The sequence below is a fragment of the Pithys albifrons genome, chromosome 2 (genome assembly GCF_047495875.1).
Source record: "Pithys albifrons albifrons isolate INPA30051 chromosome 2, PitAlb_v1, whole genome shotgun sequence".
Classification (NCBI taxonomy): Eukaryota; Metazoa; Chordata; class Aves; order Passeriformes; family Thamnophilidae; genus Pithys; species Pithys albifrons.
Window position 1 is genome coordinate 49,943,211 of NC_092459.1, and position 24,233 is coordinate 49,967,443.

At 42.4% G+C, this 24,233-nt stretch overlaps 1 protein-coding gene across 2 annotated transcripts in view; it reads right to left on the bottom strand.

Moving 5' to 3' along the window:
- The window catches only part of MCM9 (minichromosome maintenance 9 homologous recombination repair factor), a 49,420-nt gene extending 30,894 nt beyond the window's left edge, over positions 1–18,526 (bottom strand). Inside the window, exons 1-7 of one of the 2 annotated variants that reach the window (XM_071548969.1) lie at positions 18,412–18,526; positions 17,280–17,596; positions 13,407–13,723; positions 11,267–11,348; positions 10,215–10,415; positions 7,849–7,974; positions 6,470–6,589 (exon numbers count right to left, since the gene is read on the bottom strand). In XM_071548969.1, the coding sequence (XP_071405070.1) occupies positions 6,470–6,589; positions 7,849–7,974; positions 10,215–10,415; positions 11,267–11,348; positions 13,407–13,723; positions 17,280–17,589 (1,156 nt within the window). In that variant the 5' untranslated portion in view covers positions 17,590–17,596; positions 18,412–18,526. Of the gene's footprint in view, positions 1–4,685; positions 4,880–6,469; positions 6,590–7,848; positions 7,975–10,214; positions 10,416–11,266; positions 11,349–13,406; positions 13,724–17,279; positions 17,667–18,411 lie in introns of those variants that run through there. The other variant, XM_071548970.1, reaches the window with a different exon arrangement.
- Positions 18,527–24,233: the final 5,707 nt, after the last annotated feature.

The following is a 24,233-nucleotide window of genomic DNA, read 5'->3' on the forward strand; positions in this document are numbered from 1 at the left end:
TGATCTTTGCAAGATAAAGGGCATAGCTATGGTTTTTGAGAGGTTGGATGCCTCTCAGGTCTTTATAACTTTGTCCAGATCTTAGCAATCCAGACATGCTGCCTTGTGAGTATCATGTTTCCTGACAAAAAAAATCACATTGCAGAGTTAGGGAATTTGAAAAAACACAAGTTCCAGTACTCCACAGACTTAAGGCACTATCACAGCACAAAAGAGAGTGCATGTAGGGCATCTGTAAAGACCTGTCCCTGATCTCTGAAAGTTTTCAAACAGCAGGACTGTGCACATGGCAGAGCCAGCCAGCGCTGACAGCACAGCATTACAATTTCAAGGCTGAAGATGAATTCACTTTCCCACAAACCTCGACTTGCAGAGACTGCCAAGATGCAAGGCAGTGCTATAGAGTCTGTTGACAGGACTGGTGATGTATCTCACTGTATTTTTACCTCAGACAGATAGATAGACTCAATTTCATTAGAAGATTGTCATAATGCTTATCAGAGGTTACTCATGTACAGAGCAAACAGATCAGACAAGGTAACATTACAGATGGAAAACATGGGTGGGTTTTGTATGTCTAGCTTGAAAAAAAATTGTCCCTTCATCTTACAGTCACTGATTTATTCAGGCATCACCTTCACTCTGAATCACTGTGACACTTAAGTTTGATGGGGGCAAAAAGGCTCCAGCTCCATCATATTGGAGACTGAAGAAATTTAATCTTTCCAGTGGCTTTACAAAGCTCCACTGAAAAAGCTGACCCTTACTACCACTCTTCAGCAATGCAGCAACTCGGAACTTTGCTACAGTAACCTCAGTAACTTAGTTTATAGGCTTGCCAGACAACCTATTCTTAAGAAGTGATTGACAAAGTCACAGAGAGAAATCTGGTATCCGACAGTCTGTTATTTTCTGTGTAGTGCCTGAGCTGCTGGTTTTCTGGAAGTCAGCTCAGACTTGCCCCTAGACTAATATTGTCCATACCATCTGAAAATGCTGGAGGGGATTAAAAGGAAAACCCCAAAATGTACTGTGCTTATATATTCCTGGCAAATCCTCGTTTACCAGAGACAAAAAAGAACCAAGTTAACTAAATCTTTTGACTTCTGTCTGGACAGCTGCAGGAAATTCTTCCCATACTAACTTAACTACCCTACTGTTTATCCATAGCACAGGGGTCTGCAAGCTTACAGATGATCTCATTTTTTTGAAGGCCAGAGAAGTCTGGTCTGGAGCTGATGGGTTAATTGTTGCTGTGGTGGCCAGCTGGGAGCTCTGCTCAGTGCCAGCCAGGACGAAGATGCAGCAAAACTAACAAGTGCATATAAGGGATGGCAGTGTGTGTGCGTCTATCAAGCTAGGCCTGCCTGTTTGTGTTGTTTCCAGTTCTGCATTTTAAGAGCTGGTCTTGTAGTGTGCGATACAACAGCTGGGCTGGAGAGGATGGGCAAAGGGATTTTTGCTTGATTCCTGCTCTAGGCAATGACGACAATCTAAGGAAGAAGAGCCACCTAGAGTCACTAGGTAGGCTTTATTAAAGGCAAATCCCAGGCTCCTACATGGAACTTGGAAAGAAAAGGCCATTTTAGGAGGAGAGGGAGGGAGGATTCACTTGAACATTTCCAGCTTTAGCTAATGCATAGCTGAGTACTCGCTGTCTGTGGCATCTGGACACAGAAGCAGATGCAGGAGGTGTGTGCAGATGGGCTACACCAGATGCACAGGGCAACAGCTCTGTGTTAACAGCAGTGTTAGAGCTGTCTGAAATGTCAGAAATTTCTTGGGGTCTTCCTCCAAAACTCCCCATGACTAGGAAATAAGGAGGCCTACTTTCAAAATACAGGTAGTCCTCCAGTTTGTCCTATTTCACTAGAAAGGAGGAGCAGACTTGCACTTGTACAAACTGGAAAGAAGCAGGGGCTTCATGATAACAGTAAAGGGAGTCTTGAAGACACCCTTTATCCATCCAAAACCAACTGCTTAAAAATGCCTGCAGTTTCAACAGCAGAATGAAAAAAACCTGATGAAGGCCAGCCTGGATGTGTTATACCAGAAGTGTGCAAGACCTGAAACCTTCAGCCAACATGATGAAGATACTGCTCCTGCAGTATTTCCCATCCATCCTAACTACAAGTCTTCATGTACAGATGTATGAACAGACCAAAATTTTTGAAGACAGATATATACTTGGCTAAATAATCTTTGGCATGCAGGTAGTCAACGTAAGCTCTAGCTCAGGACAAAGCCATCTTGGAGCAGCATTACTGAGAGGAAATAAAGGGATCTTAAGAATCTGCAATAGATGAGAATGGACGGGGCACATCTGATTGTGCTTGATCCCAAGTTCAAATTTTGTTCCTGCAGAAAGTCTAGCAGACTTCTATGGAGTTGCCTCTTCAACTTAAGACCCAGCTGTGGAGGGAACAGCCAGTGAAGCCATGGTCTCAGGAAAATATTTTCAAGCTACATACTGATAGCAAATAATTCATGTACAATTACAACTATGCAGAAAATCCCCTGGTAGAAGGGAAGGATCAGAGATGAGTGGCCTGAATGCTGCATCTGTATTAATAGCTTTATCAGGGACAGGGAATGAATCCACAGTGGAAAACTGTTCTCTAGCACTGCCTTGGCATATAGCAAACTCTGGAATGTCCAGGGATAGTTTGGGGATCTACAAGGAGGGAAAATATCTCCAGTTTCACTGTCTTGCATACCTCAGGATACGGACACCATGTACTCTATTTATAATCACAGCTGGATGGCTCATGTCAGCCATTTGGATTGGTTTCTAATGGATCAGAAGAGAGACAGCTGTTAGCACCTGAAGACTGTCTAGCAGGGCAAGGCTTACTAGGAAAGAAAGAAAAACAGAGGTGGTTTCCCCCTAAGTCAGTTCTCTTCAATGAAAAGAAAGAAAATAAGTACCAAACTGCTGCTGGCATGATATGGACAATGTCAGAAATTGCAAAATGTCAGCAAAAAGGCAGCACTCTCTAGGATCTGCAGAGGGTGTAAGAGGAGAGGCGAGAAGGGTACATTCCATACAGCTCAGAAAGGCATGTTATACAGAACTGGAGAGCTGGAGAAACAACTGATAGTATCCCAGGTTTTTAGGCAAGCTGTTCTCAACACAGTTCACAGAATTATTTAAGCAGTCCATCTGTGGAGGGCCGCAATGCCAAACAAAACTTTCAGAAATGTGAACAGCCAAATAAGCACCAAGAAGCAGCAGAATGAGTGGCCTGGATGTCCATGAGCTCCAAACCTGCCAGCAGCAGGTATGTGTTGGTTCCTGTCCCCTCTGGAGTTGAACACACCAAACAATCGCTGCAGATCTCAGACTCCAAATATTGTCTTACTAGTGATTATCCCATCCAAATATGCATAAGCGGTGCTAGGGCTCTGGGGACTGCAAAACAGGTGGTTAAACTCAGTAGTAAGGTGAGAACCCACAGAGATTTTGTTAAGCCTCAGTAAGTCTCTATGGAAAACTTATGTATCAATTTCTAAAAATAAAAAGTAGCTGAATGACTCCCTGTGATTCTCAGATGAGAGACTAGTCTGGGAGAGTGAACCAGGCCTTTAAAAAAACCAGTGTAGGCAGATACAAACAGTGAGACAGGTGGTTCCCCCATCTTTATTTACAAATCAAAAAGTCCTACAGCGGTCAAATAGATTTCTGCCACTGAGTTGTTTCATGTGATCTGGTCTTCTGGCTGCCAACTCTCATTAGAGAGATTAGGGAGGAACAGACCCAGGTTCCAGAAGTCCTAAACTTGTAGAGAACTCTCAACAGAAAATTTCTACTAAGTGTTTGCAAGAAAGGCAACCTAATAAGTAAACTCAGAAACCTACTCGATGGAGGTAAATTCTTGTTTTCAAAACAGAGAATAATTGGTCATTTTTAAGGGCTTATTTGCAGCAAGCAGGTAACTTGGGCCTCTCAGTGAGACATAAAGGTGAAGGTATTCCATACCTTCAGCAAGAAAGCAGGGTGTTCTGGCTCACTTTCTGAATCAGGCTAAACGTGATGAAGCACAGGCTTTGTTTAAAAAGTGCAGGGAAAGGCAGCAATCTTACTGAAAGAACAGAGGCCCAACAGCAAATTAAGCTGCAGGAGTTAGGTCACTATTTTCTGAAATTCTGCAAGATAATTCCAGTTAGGTCTGATGGGTTAATGGGCTGCATCAGGCACATGATACTGCAGGGCCCCAAAGGGTCATGGTGCATCCCAAAGCACATGATACCTAAGGTAGAGCAGGAAGGAAAGAGAATTCTGGCACAAGGAGAATGTTAACGATCTAATAGGCTGTCCCAGTACATATAAATACTTGTGCACAAAACCAAACTGATAGAACAGACAATTTGGGAAGCAGAATTCTAATTCAATGGCTATTAAATAGTTGTGTCCTAAAGCAGTACTGGATAGGCAAAGGGTACAAGACATGTTAATGCACAGAATCTTACCAAAGGTTGGTTAGATATCAGCAGTTTTCTCTAAAAGAGGGATCCAAATGTCAACAGCTTTTAGCACTTCTCTAGGGTTTACTAAATCTCAGGTGTGTTTTTTGGCCTATGTGGACTGTAATCCCAGAGCCAGCAATTAAATGTAATCCAGACTGCTTTTTATATAAAATAAGGAGCTAGTCGAAAGTGAAACTTACAGATTTAATATTTGTACACTGGAGGGAAAAATGTGAATTAGGACTGTAACAAGAAAGCAGAAACTGCTAATTCAGAGTGTGCAAATACAATAAGGAAAGTAAAGCAGTTTAATAGTTCTCCAAACTCATAATTTTAAGCTTCAGCACAAAGAGCAAGTTGACAAAAATCAATGTTAGGTCCGGCTACAAACAGATTCATAAGTAGGACACACCTTGCAAAGGAAAGGCAAAGAAAATAATTCAAACAATGTCCAAACCCCTGCACAAGAAGTAAATGCTTTAGTCCAGCAGTTCTAGCCATGGAAAGGTTCCTTGAAATTAAGCTAGTGTTAATCAGATTTCTTGCTTGGCACTCGAATTTCACTTGAGTTAAGGATCCTAAAGAATTCTAAAGTAGAAATTTGGTGCACCTGCTATTTGATTTTGGGAAGGGGAGATGGGAGACTACGAAGTTTTTTCAAATATAAGGAATAATTGAGTGAAATGCAGATGATCTAAAGGCCCAAGACAATCCCTTCATGAGATGAAACTTCATCTCAACACATCATCTCAGCACTTATACCACAGTAAGCTTGTAAACTGCCATATTGGTTTTCATAGAAATGTCTTTGAACCTAGCCTATCATTGCTGAGCTGGAAACCAGCTCATATGGAAGATGCCCAGGAGGGAATTGAGATGAAGAAGGCAACAGCAACATCAGAGGCCAAGAGCAACCGACACATGGAGATCAGTACTGAAAAAAGTGGACAAAGTCACATTGAAATGTATGGCAAAATGTCACTCCAGGTCACTGTGAGTCCCCTAGCAAATCTGAAATTATCCATCCTGTTCTCAATTCTTAACAGAGAACAAAAAGTGGAGAAAAGGTTATGCTGAGCCAAAATTTTCCTCTGGCTTGTCTCTAGACCTATTTGTCAACAGTTTGAGTAGAAAATCAGAGGCCTATGTGTTTCATGACAAGTTCCCTGCACACAAGAGGATTCATGTTCAACATCACATTCCACTTCCACAGCTATGGAAGACCCAGCGTACACATAGCTATGGAACTGGGAAATATTTATTCTCTAGTTCTCCCAGAGAACCATAGAAATAATGCTGTTTCCCAGACAAAATGGAAAGCAGCGCTATCTGGGACTTGACCCTAAATATTTTGGGATTGTGAACATACCAGTAATATATTCATTTGTTCAAATAAAGTCATTGGCAGAGGTAATCCAACTCTGTACATTGTACCAGAAGAGTCTGTAAAGATGCCTGGCATTCAAAGCCAATTGGGACATACCTAAATTTAACAAAAGGAAAAAAAGAAAAAAAAAGAACTAAAAAACCCACTTGGTCTCTGAAAAAATCTTGAAACTATCTTCACAAATAAGAAATAATTCCTGAACACAGGGGTAAATTTCCAGAAAGTAAACAGAAATCAGACTGCATCCAGAGAGAACTTAGGAAAGAACGGAAGAGAGGATGCTAGTCCATCACACAGTGTGAGCTCTGGAAGAATGTCATATTTGTCATACAGGAAAACATTAAAAATAAAGCTCCAGATCACCCTCTGCAAGCAAAGCATTGAAAAGTGCCTCAGAATGAGGCTTGTAAGGTTGCCTGTTAGAAGCTCATTACAGTCCTTCATGGATACAGATGAAAGGGCAGAGTCATATCAGGCCTTGCATGCCTCCAGTAGTAGTTCTCTGCTTCAGCTGTGCTCATATAACCTGAGCACGTATGTTCATATATGTAGAAGGCTTCTATACAAACATCCTTGAGTGAGAAAATAAACTTTTCCAGGTGAAGAAGCACATACCTGCACTTGTAGATCCAATTCCTGCAGTAAGCACAGAGCGTGGCATGATCTTTACTGCATACTTGAGGAACTGAGACTTCCCCGTACCTGGATCTCCAACCAACAAAAGATGCGATTCACCTTGGGGGGAAACATTGATGTAGGAGTAGACAGTTCATATAGATGAAACATATACACAAAATGCTCAGATTAAATAATACTTGTCATTATTCACCTAACATTTATCACTACATATACATTACAATATGTGATTCTGTTTAAATTTATTGGGTGTAATAAATACAGTGTTTAATAAAAGCATCTGGTCATACTACTTCACCCAACAACAGGACTAGAGGCAAATAGTTACAATTAAATATTTTTAAAGTATTATTGACACATCTCCGGTAATGCAAGTTCTTACATTTTAGAATACACGTTTCTCAGACTAAGCTCACACTTGAACATGAAACAAAAGGATACCAGGTTTTAGTTACTATTCCACTACTCAGTTACTTAAATTATTGCAAAATGGACTAATAAAATCAGCACGTCATTTTTCCTACCCAATTCTTTCCCAAGAGTTACACAACTTCATAATTTCAAAACAATGAAATTGCATAAGTAAATAATTTGGCTACTACAATCTCACTGAAGCACTCTAAAGTGATTTCACTATCTTCTACAAAGTATCAATACAACTTCAAACATAAGGTCTATAACTTTATTTAGCTGCTGGAGCATAAAGAAAATCCTGTATTAGTATACAGGACCATATTTCAGAATTATTATGACCTACATAGATTATGACCTGCACACCACCTGGCACATGGCGTATTTGCCATCTAATAACAACAGAAGGAGAATCAGCAGGCAGATAACTTGAGAGTTACAGAACTAAGTGAGATGTGCTGACAATCAGATGGAAAAGTCTGGCATTAGGCAGTAAAATGAATTCTTTTAAATTTCCTTTCAATGTACTATAGTGATCCACATTAAGGAAACATTAAGATTCCATCCTTTGATGCCAAATACTGCTGGGAATATTCTACTATAAATAATTTCAAAATGTCACTTATACAATAAAAAGTGAGGTTATGTTTTAGATAAAACAGATGCCTTTAATATTCTACCTAATGGAATCCTGAAAGTCTGCTTCTACTGGATTTTATTGGGGAAAAATTATAATAAAAAGAGGAAGTCTAGACACCCACTTTATTTGTCTGAGATTCTGGAATAATACTCAGAATTGATCAAAAATTGTTCTTACTCAAGAAAATGGGATGATTATGCTTTCAAGATCTTACTGGTTTATTTAGTAGTGGGGAGGGATGTGGTGTGAAGACAGGCATGGAAATGACTGTTAGAAAGGATTTGATACAGTTAGAAAGAATACTAACCTCTGATTCGAGTTCCAGTAGCATCAGTCCTCTGTACACCACCAGCAAGCACCATGGCTACAGCCAGCTTCACCAAGTACAATCCAAAAACTTGAGGGCATAAGCTGGCCAAAATTTCATTCCTCCCTAAAACAACAAAAAATGGCACTCAGCACCACCCCTCGAGTAAAACTTGGTTTCCCACAGTCTCCTATGTACACTGACAAATAATTTGTGCCTTCTTGAACAAGAGGAACAGAGTAGGGAGGAGACTTTTATAATTATTTTATCTTTTCAATGGGACCCAAAGCCATTGTTTGATCCAAATTTCCTTCACGATGATGAAGTCTTTCTCAGTCACAAGCAGCAATCCTATTGCAATTTAAGGAATCTATGGTCTGCATAGCAGGAAAAAAGGCTCTAAGGAAATACCATCATGCAAATTCTTTTGTTTCATAGCTAAAAGTTTAGGGGCTATGAAGAATAAAATCTAAAAATTTCCAGACTTTGAAATATTTCCTTGAAAACTGGTGTGTTGTGCATTTAATAAAACTTTTAACACTTGGAGTATTTTGTTCGAAACCTGTGCACACATAGCAAGGCTCATTTTCTCGTTGCTACCTTCAATCTCCTTCTCCTTTGACCCTTCTGTGTCACAGGTTCCTTTCCTTCTCCCTACCACAGTCTCCTTCCAGCATCAGAGTATTTCCATATGCTATGACAATGCTGATAGCTTGGAAGATATTTAACAGAATTAATGCTGTGCTTTAAGATTCTGACACTACAAGCACATAAGGGGTCAAAGGTTTAATGCCATGTATTACTCCCATTGCTAGGGAATAAAAGATTTGAGTGACCAATTTTTAGATCTTAACTTTTAAACTTAGATGCAAATACATAGCAATGGCAAAATATGTAGGCACCTAATAGATGACCTGGGGTATATGTGTTTCTTTGGGAGGTTTTCTAAAGGAATTAACACATCTTTGTCCGTCCAAAAGTGAAATTTTAAAAACTTTGGTTAGCCATGTCATAAATCAAAATTTACCTCCACAGTTATGGGTTAGCATCATGAAGTGACTGTCATAAAATGCACTAGTAGCTACCATTATCTCTTGAAAAACAGTAAATGGACACACATTCTGTTGTGCAGTGGTCTATACCTTAGACTCCTTAGTCAAATTTGATCTCTGCCCTCAGTTTCAACTCAAATTCAGACAAATGGCCTGAAACAGACATCTCAGGCAGTCAGGGTCCTTCTCATTTCCACCTCAATTTTCTTGTACCCACTTCGTATTTATTTATTCAGAATGGGTAATATTGCATAAAATCACATTGCTCCCTGCAGGCTCCCAAAAATTACCCTGAGAATTAAAGATTAAATGGGACCTTCAAAGAAGAACCTGAATTACTTTCTGAACAGTTCTAACCAGAGTGATAATAATCTTGTTCCAAACAGCAGACAGATGAAATGTTATCATTCCAAACAGCAGGAAGCTAGCGATTAAATTGCTTTCTGGGAAATGAAGTTCTAAAGAATCTTTGAGATTGACAGGATCTACAATTTCTTATGTGAGTAGGCTAATTTAGGGGATATTTCCATCTGCTTTTCCTCCTATTTGTCCTTTAAGAAGAAAGACCAAGGCCGTTCCAGGGTTTTACAAGACACAGTGTCAGCCTAAAAAAGTTCAGTGACAGGGACCCTAAAGAGTCCACTGAGCTTCCACAGAGTTGAGGAGAAGGCACTCAGATAATGGAGAGGGAGAGTTCCAGATACAATTCCTGGTAATTCCAAGGTGGTTGACTACAGACTATGGTAAGTTTAGGACCCATCATACTCAACACTGACTGTTCTGGAAGCCACTGTGAACTGGGAGGCTTCACTGCACCTGGGTTAAGGGTCTAGGCATCCAAGGGTTAAGTTAAAGATAAGATATGTTAAGCTTTGTGGTAAAGATTCACACCTTAGTTTGGGATGCAGAGACAGATCAGATCTCTCACCTCAGAGGCAGAAGTTTTGTGAATTAAGGTAGCTCTGCTCCATACCATTTCTGCTAAGAAGTATGCTTCTTCTTTCTTGATGATAAAACACTTTTCTTTTTCCCCGGTATTTGTATTATTTCTCACTTATTGTTAATACACACTCCACAAAACACTTGACTAGAAAGGTCAAAAGAAGGAAGAACAACACAGTAGGTTTGGTACTTCTCCCCCCTGCCATTAATATTAAAGTGAGTCTTTCATATTCTTGTACTGGAAAAAATACATTCTTGGGTGAATGGATGGTGGGATAGAATAATGGGGAAAAATGTGTTTAGTCGTATTTTCATTCTTGATTTCATCTCTACCTGATCAAGTGCCCTACGTAAAAGCTTTCAGCTACTAACCTGCTAAAGGATCATTCCTATGCCTTTCCCAGAAGTCTTCAAATTCCTTGCGAACTTCCTCATCAATTACAACCCCTGCCAGCTGCTCATTGTTGACTTTAACATAGTTGGCTTTCAAAACAATCTCCAAGTCACAGCGTGAACCCTCGTGGAAAGGTTTCCACCTCTGCATTACCACTCCATACACTGTGATGTCATCTCCTGGAGGCAAAACCAAAAATTAGCAAAAATCGAGACATGCAGACATTTCAGTTAACTGTAACGCATAATAATGAAATTACAGGAAGTCTAAAACAAAGATAAGGTTGAGTGCTTACATCTATGGCAGGAAGTTGCTCTGTCTTTCCACTTCTGTTTAAGGGAGATGAATTCTTACAGGTATAGCTCTGTTTGTTTCCTCTTTTAGAAGAGAGGAATTCACAGTACACTGCAGAAGTCCTTTCAATTAGATTAACTATACAAAAAATTAAATCAAAACTTATTTGACTTCAGGTAACTTTTGTGAACTCCAGAATCACTTGTTAACATTCTGGGTACAGTATTCTCAGAAAGTATGACGAGAAATTAATTTCCTGTGGAGATGTGCCTTTCTGAGAATTTTTAATCCATTCTTCATTGATCCTCCTGCTTCTTCTTTGAATACCAAGAAGCTTTTTCCATCTGCAGCACTCCTTAGATAGGTGGTCAAGTTACCTGGCTCTTTGAACCTCAGAAGGGACACCACGCACTGTGTGATGGTGTGAAGCAATTTGCTCGAGAGCTTTGGTGTTCTACACTAACAAGATTTAATATACTTTCTGCATGTCACAACACATTGCTTACTGAAACTGGTGTGTCAGACAGTCAAGATGTAATATGAGGGTTCACAGCATCTTCTAGAATAGTCGTCAACTGCTGTGCTAACATCTAGCTTGAAACAGCACCATGACAGATGGACATACCTAATTTGACAAGCCCTCTGCACTGACGGCCTACTTGACAAAGATTCATCTCAAATGGAAAACTTAAAATGCTTGTGGTACAAACACATGTGATATATGCTGTATCCTCACCAGACTTGCAGCTGTCCACTAAGTCATCTTCCAGAACAACCACCATGCAACGAGGGATGCTTCCAACAGACAGCCTTTGAACCTGGGAGATGGGAAGGGAAAAAAAAGCGCTTCTTAAATACAGCACCTTTCAAAAGCTGTTCATTTATAGTTGTTCTGGCTTAAGGACCTACACTCCTTTCCTGGAACTGAGGTCAGTTCTTGCTTTTTACCACAAAACTTACAGTAAGGATGCCACTGCTGCCATGAAATTAACAACGAAAGTTTAATGCTGGTATTAATGGAAATGAGATTGGGTATTAAATTAGTGGAAGGTGCTCAGTACTAGGAGATGCTCTGTGCTTTCAATATCTTGCTGAAGAAAGATTAATAAAAGAGGTCATTTGAAAGAGCTGATCTTTTGTTCTGTTATAATTTGAGTTATTATTAGATACTTCTTCAATATGTAAATTTCACTCTGGGTACTGAAGCATGTTGGTAGCTTAGATTATTCTTCACTGAAGTGTATACTGAGAGAAGAGTCTCTGTATTTTTCTGATATTTAACCATCATTTGACAGTTTGAGATTAAGATTATAGCTAGGTGTCAAGGATTAAATCAACAACAGGAAAAAACAAATATATATTGACAAATATGCCACTAAATCCTGTAATTCATTTTCTTTTCTCCAGGGCAAAGTCTACGCAATCTTGACACAATCTATTTCCAACCAGCAATCTTTCCATTTACACTAACAGCTTGCAATAGTTTTTAGAGTACCCACTGCACAAGAACAACAGTCAGAAGTTCCTTTTCATTCTGCAGCACAGGTCACACATGCTAGAATTCTAGATTTGTTCACTCTCTGGTGCCTAAGAGGGTCAATTCACCCTTGTGTATTATCTAAATGGTCACAGACAGTTCACACCCCTGTCAGAACTGGTGGCACAGGCACAATTACTTGCAGAGCTCAGAAGGAAACACAAGTGAAACTCACTCCTGGTATAGGTTTACTGTTTTTAATAAGCTCATGTTGCTGAAAATCCCTCCTCTCATAGAGATCTGTGTGTCACACAGTAAAACAAAAAGTAAGTTACAAAAATTTTCCATGTCAGAAACAATCATTATAGGAACATGCAACATAGGGCTTATTCCCTAGAAAGTTTTATTCCCTTACTTTTTTTGCTATTCAGAACTTGTAAGAGCTTCATTTCTAACTTCATACATTTCTGTTTTCATAAATCTTGAAGGTAGATTGGCACCACTATCCTCTCCATTTGTAAAATCAAAGCCCTGAAACAACTTAAGCTATCTTAGAAAAAGTCTATGAAAAAAGACACTGAACTTATAAACATAGAGACATTGCCTGCAATACACCCTGCTAATTCTCAATTTTCATACAGTGTAGATTTTCCTGTGCCAGTTTTGTCTTAGTTATGTGCTACCATAATAAGAGGCACAATTGTTTCTTACTCCTCCAGCTTGGCTGTACTTCTGCCCAGGGCTACCATGAGAAAATAAATACAAATTCTGTTAAGGACCATATGAACAATAATTGTTGAATTTAGTATTGGCTGAAGGGAAGAGACATTTGCAGATACCAGGTGTTGATCATAGTGCACAGCTACAGTTGGTCTTGGCCACCACTAGGTTAGCTCTAGTCCTCAGAAGCACCGTTGAACATCAGCATCATGTCCAGCAAGTGTGTAGAGAAACAATGTGCACTTGGTGTAAGGATTCAACATGAAATGGAATTTCATCTACAGTAATTTCATCTATGCACTGACACCAGGTGTTTTGAGTGAAGTTACCCAATAACAGAGGTCTAATCAACATATGGCTCCATTTTTAACTCTTTGATTGGAAATCTCTGACCAAAAGGCTGATTGGCTCTTTTAATCTTCTCAGGCTTTTGTTTTAAACAGCAGTAGAACTCGTAAAACTTTTCCACTTACCTTGGCAGGTAAAACTACACTATGAAAACAGGATAATCTTAATTCTGACATAAGCACAAATAGTCTTACTAAAACTAGCAGAGTTACTTTATTTCAACAGGAAACTAGGCCTCCAAATGTCTTCTTTTGCAAGTTAATTCTTTTTGTACTTGAGACATCTATACTTTAATACCTTCCCCTTTTTCTCCATCTTTTTTTTTCCTTACCTGTTCCTGAATTTTGATTTCTTGGTAGTCTCTGCAGCATGTAGGAGAAGAGTCTGTTCCAGAGAGACAAGTGAACTTGATTGAGTTGCAGCCTTCTTCATTCAGACAGGCTGATGGACGACAGAATGCATAGTACTGTTCAAAGTCAGCCTTGACTGCAAACACATGCTTGCACTTGTTGCAGATATAACTCCGTTCAAACTCCAAAACTTTCACTAAACTGGTACGTATGACAGTCCCAGTAACAGACAAAAAGTGACCCACATCCTTGGTTTTAGGAATGTGCTCTCGAGTCAGCTCTGGGCAAACAGGCAAACCTGTTAAACAAAATAAGTGCAGCATAAGGTTGTGCATATAAAACATGGACTTACAATGCAGTTAAACAGAAAGACTACAAAATGTGCCAGACACATGAACAGTAGCCATTGTTATTACTGTTTCATAAATGTGATTCAGCAATTCATCTGTTGCATCATAAACCTGATTCACTGGCCTCAGACACTGAAAATCATCAGACACTGAGCACTAAGTGAAAATGTTGCCATTTTACTCTCCTACTCTTGCCAAGGGCTGAATAGTCATGAAAAGTTTCCATTCCTGGAAACAGATCCTGATATTCCCTGACAATCATTGACACCAAATTACCAGTTCTTAAAGTCTCAAGTATAGTTAACTGCTTTATCAAAACAGGATGGAACTAAACAAGTGATCGTGCATTGGTGGAGATACTCAAGAACCGTATGGATGTGATCCTGTGCCATGTGCTCTAGGATGACCCTGCTTGAGCAGGGAGGTTGGACCAGATGACCCTCTGTGGTCCCTTCCATCCTGACTCACTCTGTGATTCTCAGATCTATTTTAAATGCTCTTTTTGCAGATGCCATTTATACTACAACTGGTTTATCTGAACTACAAAATTTTAGTTATGCTACTTAATTGTAGTTCAATGTTATTCCCACAATTAAACAGCTGTAGCTCCTAGTCTTGGGTGAATTCTCAAAATTTGCAGTTGGTGAGCATTTGGCCTAAAATCCACATTCCTCAAGCTCAAGGAAGACAGCATAAGAAAAATTGTATGAACACAACCAAAGCAAATTCACTTGTAAATTCAAATTAAAAGTGACAGTACACTTTCCACTTGCTCTCCTTTACTTCCAATCCAACAGCCAGTTCCATGGTGTGCTGATCCTGCTCTGGTATTCACCCATGGGGCAGTTAAGTGCCATCCTGGTGCCCGATCCTGTCAGATCTGGGAAGCCAAGCAGGGTCAGCCCCGGTTAGTACTTGGATGGGAGACCTCCTGGGAATCTGGGGGCTGTAGGTTCTAATCCTGAGGACTTCACTGTCACCGTCCAAGCTCGCTCGGCCGTGGCAGATGGACCTCAGGACTTAAACGGTGGGGCCAGTTCTGCGCACGCTGAGCCTCACCTAAAAAATCCACTGTGCAGGCTGGAAGGGCACACCCACGTGGGGAGAGCCCTGCCCAAATCTTCCTTCGCAAAGCTGAGCCATGATGATTCAACCATGCAGCCACCAGTTGGCACCATGGCAGCTGAAATCTTCAGGAAGATTAATCTACCTCAATACTAAATGTCTCTGAAATCCTCACCTGAGCAAAATATGGCCACTTCAGAAAGCAGTAATGAGCTACAAGATACTAACAATTACCAACTTCCAAGGAAATTACCTATTACTAAAATAATTTCTTAGCTTTACTTCCAAAATAGAGCTAAGAAACAGAGATGTGAAACTACAAATCTGCTGGGAAATGACATTTCTTAGGGGACCAAAACTATTTTGTGCATCTAGGTCAAATCTTCTCAGTAGCTTTGACTGCTAAAAAAAATCCCTTCGTTCGCAAAGCCTCACCACGATGATGATGAATTGCTGCATATTCACACTGCCTGAAGCCCTCTTTGGTGTGTACTGGTGGCAGCATGTTGAGATTGGATTTTTATACCCAGCATAAGAAAAAAAACTTTTCTTCACTTCATTCCAGGCCTGACATGCAGATCTCCTAAGCAACACTCCAGGTAGTTGTCTGTCACTCCCACCAAAAATAGTGCCCCACCTTCTCATTCCCTTCTCATCTTATGTAGGAATGGGAAATGGCACCCCAGGAGGAGAATCCTGAAGCTAATGAGAATCCAGCATCCACTTAAAAGGTAATAGTATAATTGGAATTTGTGGGGAAAAAAAGGCTACTGATCATTTAGCTTATTTCTTTTGTTTCTTATGAAATCAGCCTTTTGGTGATTAACCAAACTACATGGACAGATGTTACTTTGATCCAGCTGGACCACTCAAGGATAAGCCCTGCTGTTCATCAATTTTCCTCCAGCTAGGTGCTGGAGTTATTTGTAGTCTGTTGACTAACTTCTTCTGTCAGTCAGATTTGTTTTCATCAGTTATTAAAACTATTCAATCAAATGTGACTAAATTTGCCTGAGGTTGGAAAGGGAATATTCAGACAAAACATCACGGTGGCAGGAATGATCAGCTCCAGCAACAGGCTGATAAAAAGAGCAGGAATGCCTTAAAGACACTGCTATGCACGCAGTGATCATCTGCCCCTTGCTGTACTCCTGCTAATACTTCCTGGTAGCTTTTAAAATAATCATACTTGGAGTATTTTTTCATGTTGAAACCTTGAATGATGCAAATGCATCTTAGAACACTAGGAGGAAAGTTTTAATTCATTCTTGCTTTCACAGGTAGAGGGAGATGCCCAACGTCAAATTTCAGTACAGTACAGAGGCCATTCTTTTACACCACATACCTGGCGGTTGTGTACAAGCTCCTTAACACCTGACTAGCTAGCAAGACTTTTTATTTTTTCTTTCTTTTTTTTCCCCTAAAAACCTTGAAAATACAGCATTTTGAGAGCCACTGGCAAATTACATCTCTGATTTGTGTTTTTCATTATAACATGTTTATTGAAACTTACTAGGATGAAACACAGGCCTGTTTAACAACTGTGATTTATGCAAGTTCAAGCTCCCAAAAGACTGAAGCATCATAACCCACTTCATGACAGGGCAGGGGAGGGAAACACAGGCTGCCACCTCTTGCCTTGGCAGGCTTTGGCTCCAAATAGTTATGATCAGAAATGACCAGAAGGGACAGTGCCACCACTGGCCCAGTCTCCCGCAACAGCCAAAACTGAACTGCACTCTACACTTACCAGACCTCAAAGCTACTAGAAATTTCTTAATAGTAAGGAATAATGGCATATCAGCTTGCAGTGGGAAACATGACAAAATCCTCTATTATCAATCGTGCTTTCCAACAGTTCATTTCAAGTCATTTTTATAACAAGTAATTTTATAACAGTTAAGCATAAAAATCAACAATTTCAAATGAAATTGTTACAAGACAAATCAAAATGTAGACTTCGCCTCTTCTGGGAAATGGTTGGAGCCCACGAGGATGACAAGCCAACTGAGACAGTAGGGAGGTCAATCTGCAATTAAACTTAGGTACTACATATCTTCCCCTAAAACTTTTCTTTAGACCTGCCTAGAAGAGAAATAATGTAACACCAGCCACTGATGTGAGGAGTCTTTTCCACAGAAAGGCTTTGGTGTTAGCCCAGACCCAACAAATGCCAACCACTGCACACAGGCCAGTGGTAACAGCCATAGCTTTTTAGGAGGGGTTAGTCTACACACCTCCATATGTTTGCATGCCTTCTTTCCTGCTCAATGTGTGTATGTATGGCCATTAACAAACACTAAGGATTCTGCTTTGAACACTGAAAGGGCAGGAATTAAACTTGCTCACTCCCATGGCATGTCAATAGTTTGCCACGGAGTAAGGAGATCTGGCAGTAGCGACTGGGAGATGTGGCTCCCTGCAGCCCTTGCCACTTACCCGAGACCCTGGCGTGGAGGTTCTGTTTGAGGGTGAGCTGTGCAGGCTCCACGGAGTCCTGCAGTGCTGCCAGGGCCGCCCGGCGCAGCGCGCTGTCGAAAATCGGGAGCACCTCACTGGGGAAGGCATTGAAATACTCCCCGATCTCCATGTTGGTCTCAAAGAGCGTCAAGGCGTCGACGACGACGGGGTAGTGCGCCTGGTCATCGGCCTCCCTCAGGATGCCCAGGATGTCATCCCTGTGGTGCTCCAGCACGTAGGACTCGAACACCTGGCCGATGAGGGCCACCTGCTCCGCGCTCAGCACCATGTTGCGCCTGCACGGGGCCGAGGGAGGGGCCGGGGTCACACAGAGAGCCCTCCAGGTGCGGACACGCGCCAAGCGGGAAACTTTTTCTTTCCCTCGGGAAAACCCATCGCGGGGCCAGGCGAGGGCGGGGCGCGGCTCAGGAGCTCGGGCAACCCCACCTCGTTACAGCGGCACCTCCTCCCCGCCGCTGCCCGGCACCGGCTCCGGGAGCGGGACCGGCAGGGAACTGCCCGCACGCTTCCCTGGCGGTTCCCGCCAACACAGCGCCCCGCCCCGCCCCGGCCCGGCCCCCGCAGCGGGTCACGCCTGCCGGCCGGGGCAGGCGGGGAGAAAGCGGAGGGAAAGTAGAGGGAGGTGGGAGAAAGGCGGGGAGAAAGGCGGGGAGAAAGGCGGGGAGAAAGGCGGGGAGAAAGGCGGGGAGAAAGGCGGGGAGAAAGGCGGGGAGAAAGGCGGGGAGAAAGGCGGGGAGAAAGGCGGGGAGAAAGGCGGGGAGAAAGGCGGGGAGCTCCTCCGGTTAATACCACAAGGGAAACACCGCGCCTTCCCTTCCCTCGCTCTGTGGGCGGTCAGAGGACGCGGAAGCAGCAGCGGCGTGGCCGGCCCGCCCCGCTCCAGCCGGCGGCTGGCGTGGGGATCCCGCCCCGGCCCCCGGCGGCCCCGCGACAGGGCTTGCCGGGCCGCAGCGCTCTCTCGGCTGCCTTCCCGCCCCAAGCGCGGGCCGGCCCTCGGTCCGAGCAGCGCGGGATGCGCCCCCAGCGCCACCGCCGCGCCCGCCCGGCCTGAGACTGTACAGCCCCGCGGCCGCCCCGCTCCGCTCGGTACCTGCTCGGTCGTCGCCGCCACTCCGCCCGCGTTCCCTCCGCCCGCGTTGCCGCCGCCGCCCCGAGCAGCGGCCGCAGCTCCCTCAGTCCGCGCCAGGGGCGGCTCCGACCCGCCCCCTCCGTTGCTCCGCGGCCGGGCCCGGCGCTCCCTTAGCGGGAGGGGCGGGACAGCGGCCGCGGGGCCGAGGCTCGGGCGGGGGCGCTGCCCTCGGGGTGCCACGGGAGAAGCGGCGCCCCCGGGGCATCGCAGGGGGGCGGGCATGGGCCCGGAGAGGGGGGCGCTCCTTGGGCACGAGGGACACTCCAGCTGCTCGCACTCCCGGGAACGACTGATCCACCCGTGGGTTCTCCTTGCAGCGGTGCCGCCCGCTGCTGTTCGCCTGGACGTGTCCTGTTGCCCCTGCGGACAGCGCGGGGCAGGGCAGACCCAAGGCAGCTAGAGTGCTTCTTGCAAGTTCCCCCTCCTCCCCCGAGATTTACAAGCACCACAAAGTCTAAATTTGTCTTTAAAGCGAACCGCACAACAAACGAGCCATCTCTACCTTCTTCGAAGGCTGAGCAGTTTGAGGGGGTGGGTTATTTTTAATGCAACGACAAAATAGGGTTTGCTGTAGGCTCTGAGGCTTTCACTTTTGCCCAGAATTGACAGTATGTTGTTTTGAATAGAGGTCCCGTGGTGTGATGGAGAGAACTCTCGACTCTGAATCCCAAGGACCTCAGTTCCAGTCTCAGTGGGGACCATTCCCTGGCAGTTCAATGCCTCCCTGCCATCCCATCCCGTCACATCTCGGATGCTCAGCAGGGTCAGCCCCCGGTTAGTGCCGGGTGCTGTAGACAGTCCTGAGGACTTCACTGTCACCGTGCAAGCTCGCTCGGCCGTGGCAGATGGACCTCAGGACTTAAACGGTGGGGCCAGTTCTGCGCACGCTGTGCCTCACCTGAAAAACCTACTGTGCAGGCGGGAAGGGCACACCCACGTGGGGAGAGCCCTGCCCAAATCTGCGTTGGAGAAGCCTGGCCATACATACATACCTGTTTTGAATAATTTCGTGGCTGTACATGTATTTTCTTCCCTTGTGTATAGCAACCCAGTGACATGTTTTAACTATTTGAAATAATATGTCTTTTGTTTGATTCTATTTCAAAATTGTTCCAGGCATGAGGAGTGAAACTGGTTCCCAGTTTCTCCAGCAGTACGTCTGTTCCCTCTGGTTACTTTGCAGCACATGTGCACACTTCTAACAAGTTCTGTGCTTGCATGTGTGAATTCTGTCTTCATTGGGTTCAGTGTAAGTAGACTCTCTTCTTGAATCTTAACACTTCTCCACTGAGCTCTGCAGTTGCAGAACCTCCCATTGTTGACCTGTATTAATGATGAATTATTGATAGACAATCAAAACAAAAATCACTGCCCATGTAATAGTGTTCTACAATATCACCAATATATGCCAATGGATCTCTAATAAATGAATGCAATTTGTATTTTAATACAGATTTTTAGAGTTGATGGAGAGGAAAATCTACACTTTACAAACAAAAATCCCTCCCAACTTTAGATCTCTTATTTTCAAGTTATATATGAATTCAGTATGTAAAAGTAACTGTCTTACTTGCCTTAATAAAACAAAGATAATTTGAATGTCTTCCATGTGTTTTTTATCTTCCAGTCATATTTAAATATGTTACCTTAATGAATAAGAAAGATGCACTGGTTCACCTCTTTACTATACTGAATATCTCACTATCCGTGAGTTCATCTGAAGAATGTTTGGCCAGCAGAGAAGGGGATAGTGTCGGAATATTTGGCCAAAAGCTGCTTTTGTGGAACTTTACAGGTGCTTTAAATCACATTTTTCTGAATTGCTACTTCACAAGCTATTGGAAGTTGACTTCTCCTGTCTGGTGAATCAGGGGATGGATCTGATATCAGAGGATAGTTACCTCTCCTGCATTGTTTGCAAACAAAATCTTTCTCAGGGTATTTGTAGATGTTGGCTAAATCCTCAGTAAAAGTCTAAGACTGCTTCAGGTGGTTGTAAAGAGGAAATGTTTTGTCTCCTACATAAGTCTCTAGAAGAAAAATAAATTTTGATTTATAAATGGTCCTGTTTTAACCAATTTAGTAGATACAGCTGCAAAAGCACTGCTGAGATCTGCACTTAATATATAAATTTATCACTGTGAAAATTCAAAACAATCCCTATCTCTGCTATATGCTTTTAGTTTCAACTTTACTCAGTTTATAGCGCTGTCTTGCAAGGTACAAAGGCAGGCTGCTTTTTTTTCTAATGATGAGATACTGTTACTGCTACACAGTTGCTAGCAGAGATACCGGGCTTCTAGTATGGCAGAGCTGTCACTTTCGTGATTTACTGGAGATGTCCGTGTGTGCTTCCTGAGACTGTGTTTTGTAGCCTAAGCAACTGGAGCAGCAGCATGAAAAGCAATGCAGCAATCTGCAACTGAGGCTTCTGATTTTTATAACTAAAGAGCAAGTAGCTGATGTTGGTATGTCAGGGCTATGATCAGGTGGTGGTTTCTACAAGAAAAAACCTTATTTATCATATTATTATCTAATAATAACCAATAACTGGTATGTACTTAGCTGCATAATGAAGAAATTGTTTACTCAACAAGAAGTCATCAAAAATATATTATGCTCATTTGAAAATCCATGAGGTAGCCTCTTTTGAAATCATGGTGCAAAATAGGAGAGGGAGAAGTAATTATTTCAAATGAGTGGATGAAGACAGTCTTGGCAGCCTGAAAAGCTCTTATCCTGATGTTATGGGTTCACCTAAGGTGGGCCTAAATTTGGGCTCTGAAGTTTGGACTAGGCTGAAGCTGTCAGCTGACTTGAGGTGGGCTGAGCTAACAGCTGACCTCTTCTAGCCAGTAATTTTGTATTCCATACCACATTATGACATCATCTCCAGGGAAGTAGGAACCAGTGTGGGAGTGGTTAAGGCAGTCACTTCTCAGCCCTCCTCTTGGGAGGACGCACGATGCTGTCCCAGGGGGGATGGAGAGGACCAGGCCCACCACTGACTCACAGGGTATCTCAGGAAAGTAAACTGTGTTGTTCTGGGTCTCTCCTTTCTGCTTGAGTTCTTCTCCCTGGGGAATAAGTCTTTTCTTAAGTAATGTGTAGTTAAGACAGTAGAATTTTTGTGTTCGTTAAGAAGTTGAAGTGGGGAATTTGTTGTTGCAGACTTGTGTGAATGTATATTTGTACTCTCTTCTAATTGTCTCTTTCTTTCTGTGAAAAATATATGTAGTTTTAGTATAAATGCGGTTTGAAGTGTTTTTTTTTTCTTTCCCCTCTCTTTTCCTCCCTTTCCCTGGTGTTAGGAGGGAGGCTTTTCTCTCTGTGCTTGGGGGAGTTGGCAGTTGCTTATCTCAAACCAAGAGTTAATGGTGCCGAAACCCGGGAACTGACCAAGGGTGTTGGCAAGTTTCCCAGGAGCTTGGCTGTGTTCCTGGGGATTGTTTAGGTGTTTTGGGAACACGTTGGGCATTGAATGTGAAACAAAATGGAGAGCAAATTGGTAATAGGCCTTTTGTTAATACCTTTCTTAGTTATAACTGTGTGCTTGGGGGGGTTGGCAGTTGCTTATCTCAAACCAAGACACCTGAACTTGGAATGCTTTCCTGGTTTATCTCTGCTTTTCACTTGGAATGGCTCTCCTACATAAACCAGTATTACTGTTTTTGCTTTCAGGTCACTTCTGATAGTCTTGTGTGGTAATAAAGACAAAGACTTGAAACCCTTCTATTTTCCAGTTTTACAGAACATAGTGTGTGCCCTCAACCTGGGTATGTCCCAGGAGAGTACAAGGACTGCCTGCTAATACTGTGGGCGGTGTGGCTGGTACACATCCCATTCCACTGAGCAACTGGGACACTGACTGCAAGGCTGCACAAGAGCTGAAAATGTCTCATGGATCCCATAGGTAAGGTAAAGATTTAGTCTAACCAGTGAATATGGTTGGATGTTCATGTGGCTGTAAAACCTGGGCTTAGGCTCTGCCCCAAAGTGTGTCTCTTTCCAGCTGTGGGTGAGGCTGCCCATAGTGTTTCAGTTAACCTGAAGTGTGCTGGCTCTGCTCTGTGCCCAGCCATCATGCTGATCATCTATGACTGAAGTTAAACAGCTCTAGTTCCAGGTAAAGACTCAGCCACACTCCCAACTTTTTTGTTCAGCTGTCAGGTTGAGCATGGAAGGCATTGTTAATTTCTAAGAGAACTCATTGTTGTAATGAAGCCAGATTTGGGTAGTCATTGAATTACGCTTCTATTTTCTTGAGCTTAGCTCTTCGTGTTCACCAGCAACACTGCTGTCAGTGCTGCTGGCAGCAGCTGCTTCTTCTTGTGTTCAGCTAACTGTTTAATGTGAACAGGCCTCTGTAGCATGCTGAACTCTGAAAAGAACCGAGTTACCTTAGTGATAGACAATTTATAAACTCATCCTTAAGGCCCTATAGGACTCCAGAGTCAATGAGCTGTTCACCTCATTAGGTCCCACCATTAGTGTAGGAACTTGCAGTGCAATTTGTGCAGTCAGCAAAGCTTGAGTTATCTAATTGTGTATATGCTTGCAAATGAGAAATGTTAACACAGTTGCACAGTAGAAGAGCCCTCTGTTGAGCCCACGTTCTGTTAAAATGAAAAATTATGTTTAGCAGTCACATATAGAGGAAGAGTAGTTTCAGCTTGGCTGCATGGTTTTGTTACAGTCTAGTACTATCCACAGCTCCAATTACTGTTGTGTATCCTAAGAAATGGATGTTTATTTACATGAATGAAATACACTGCAAAGTAAATAATCCTTAGAACTGCAAGCTGAATTCTGTATATAATTGTACATGGAAATGAGTCATTTCCATGTAAAGATTTTGCCAGGCAATGTGTACAGAAATAAAACTGATACAATGCCCAACACCCTAAAGTAGCTAATCAATAATATTACAAATTTTCATTGTAGTAAAAGTTTAGCATTTGCCTAAAGAACAGCAACAGTGCTGTATTGGACTACAAACTTACCAGGAAAAAAGAGCATCATAGCTCCTGTAAGGACAGTCAGTTTTTGTCTTTCAAAGCTGATACATTTTTGCAAATGGTGGTTAAAAAAAGTAAAATAAAATAATGAAATAGCAGGTATGGGTTCCTCACACCTAAATTTAGTCAACCAAGGCACTTAGATTTGTTGTTGCTCTACGGTCTTTGTGTAATCAAGAGAAAAGTGGGATGATTCACCCCTGAAGGTGCCTGTTGACTATAGAGGAGGTTAAAGATCTCCATTTTCTTAAGTGACGTGACAGTCGTTTTCCTTCAAAAGAAAGTAAATTAGAGCAAAGGAGGAAAACTTGGGAGCTAATTTTCTCAAAACAGAATTAGTGACATTGCATATGGGTAGCACTGAGATCATGTAACTTAATTTACATATAACTTAAAATACATCTTAAACAAGCAAGGGGTTTCTCTGACATTATGATCAGACCTGATTGCTAATATTACAGTCTCCTGATATTCATTAGGAATACCTCATATCCTATAGTTTTTAAATAGTTTCAGACTAAGACTAAAACTGGCAAAAAAGATAATGATTTAGAGAAAAGAAAAGACCTCAATTTTTTTTAAGCTTCCACAGCAGAAAGGCAAATGCTACAATATGGGCTCATGTTCAGTTATGGGAAGAGAAGCATTTGTCTCCCAGGAAACTTCTGCTGTCAGTCTTAAGTGCAATTCTCAAAGAAGGTCCTTTGTGGAAAGCATTTTCTAGTCTCAAAAAGCAGGAAAGTTTAGTTCCAGAGTGTACCTACT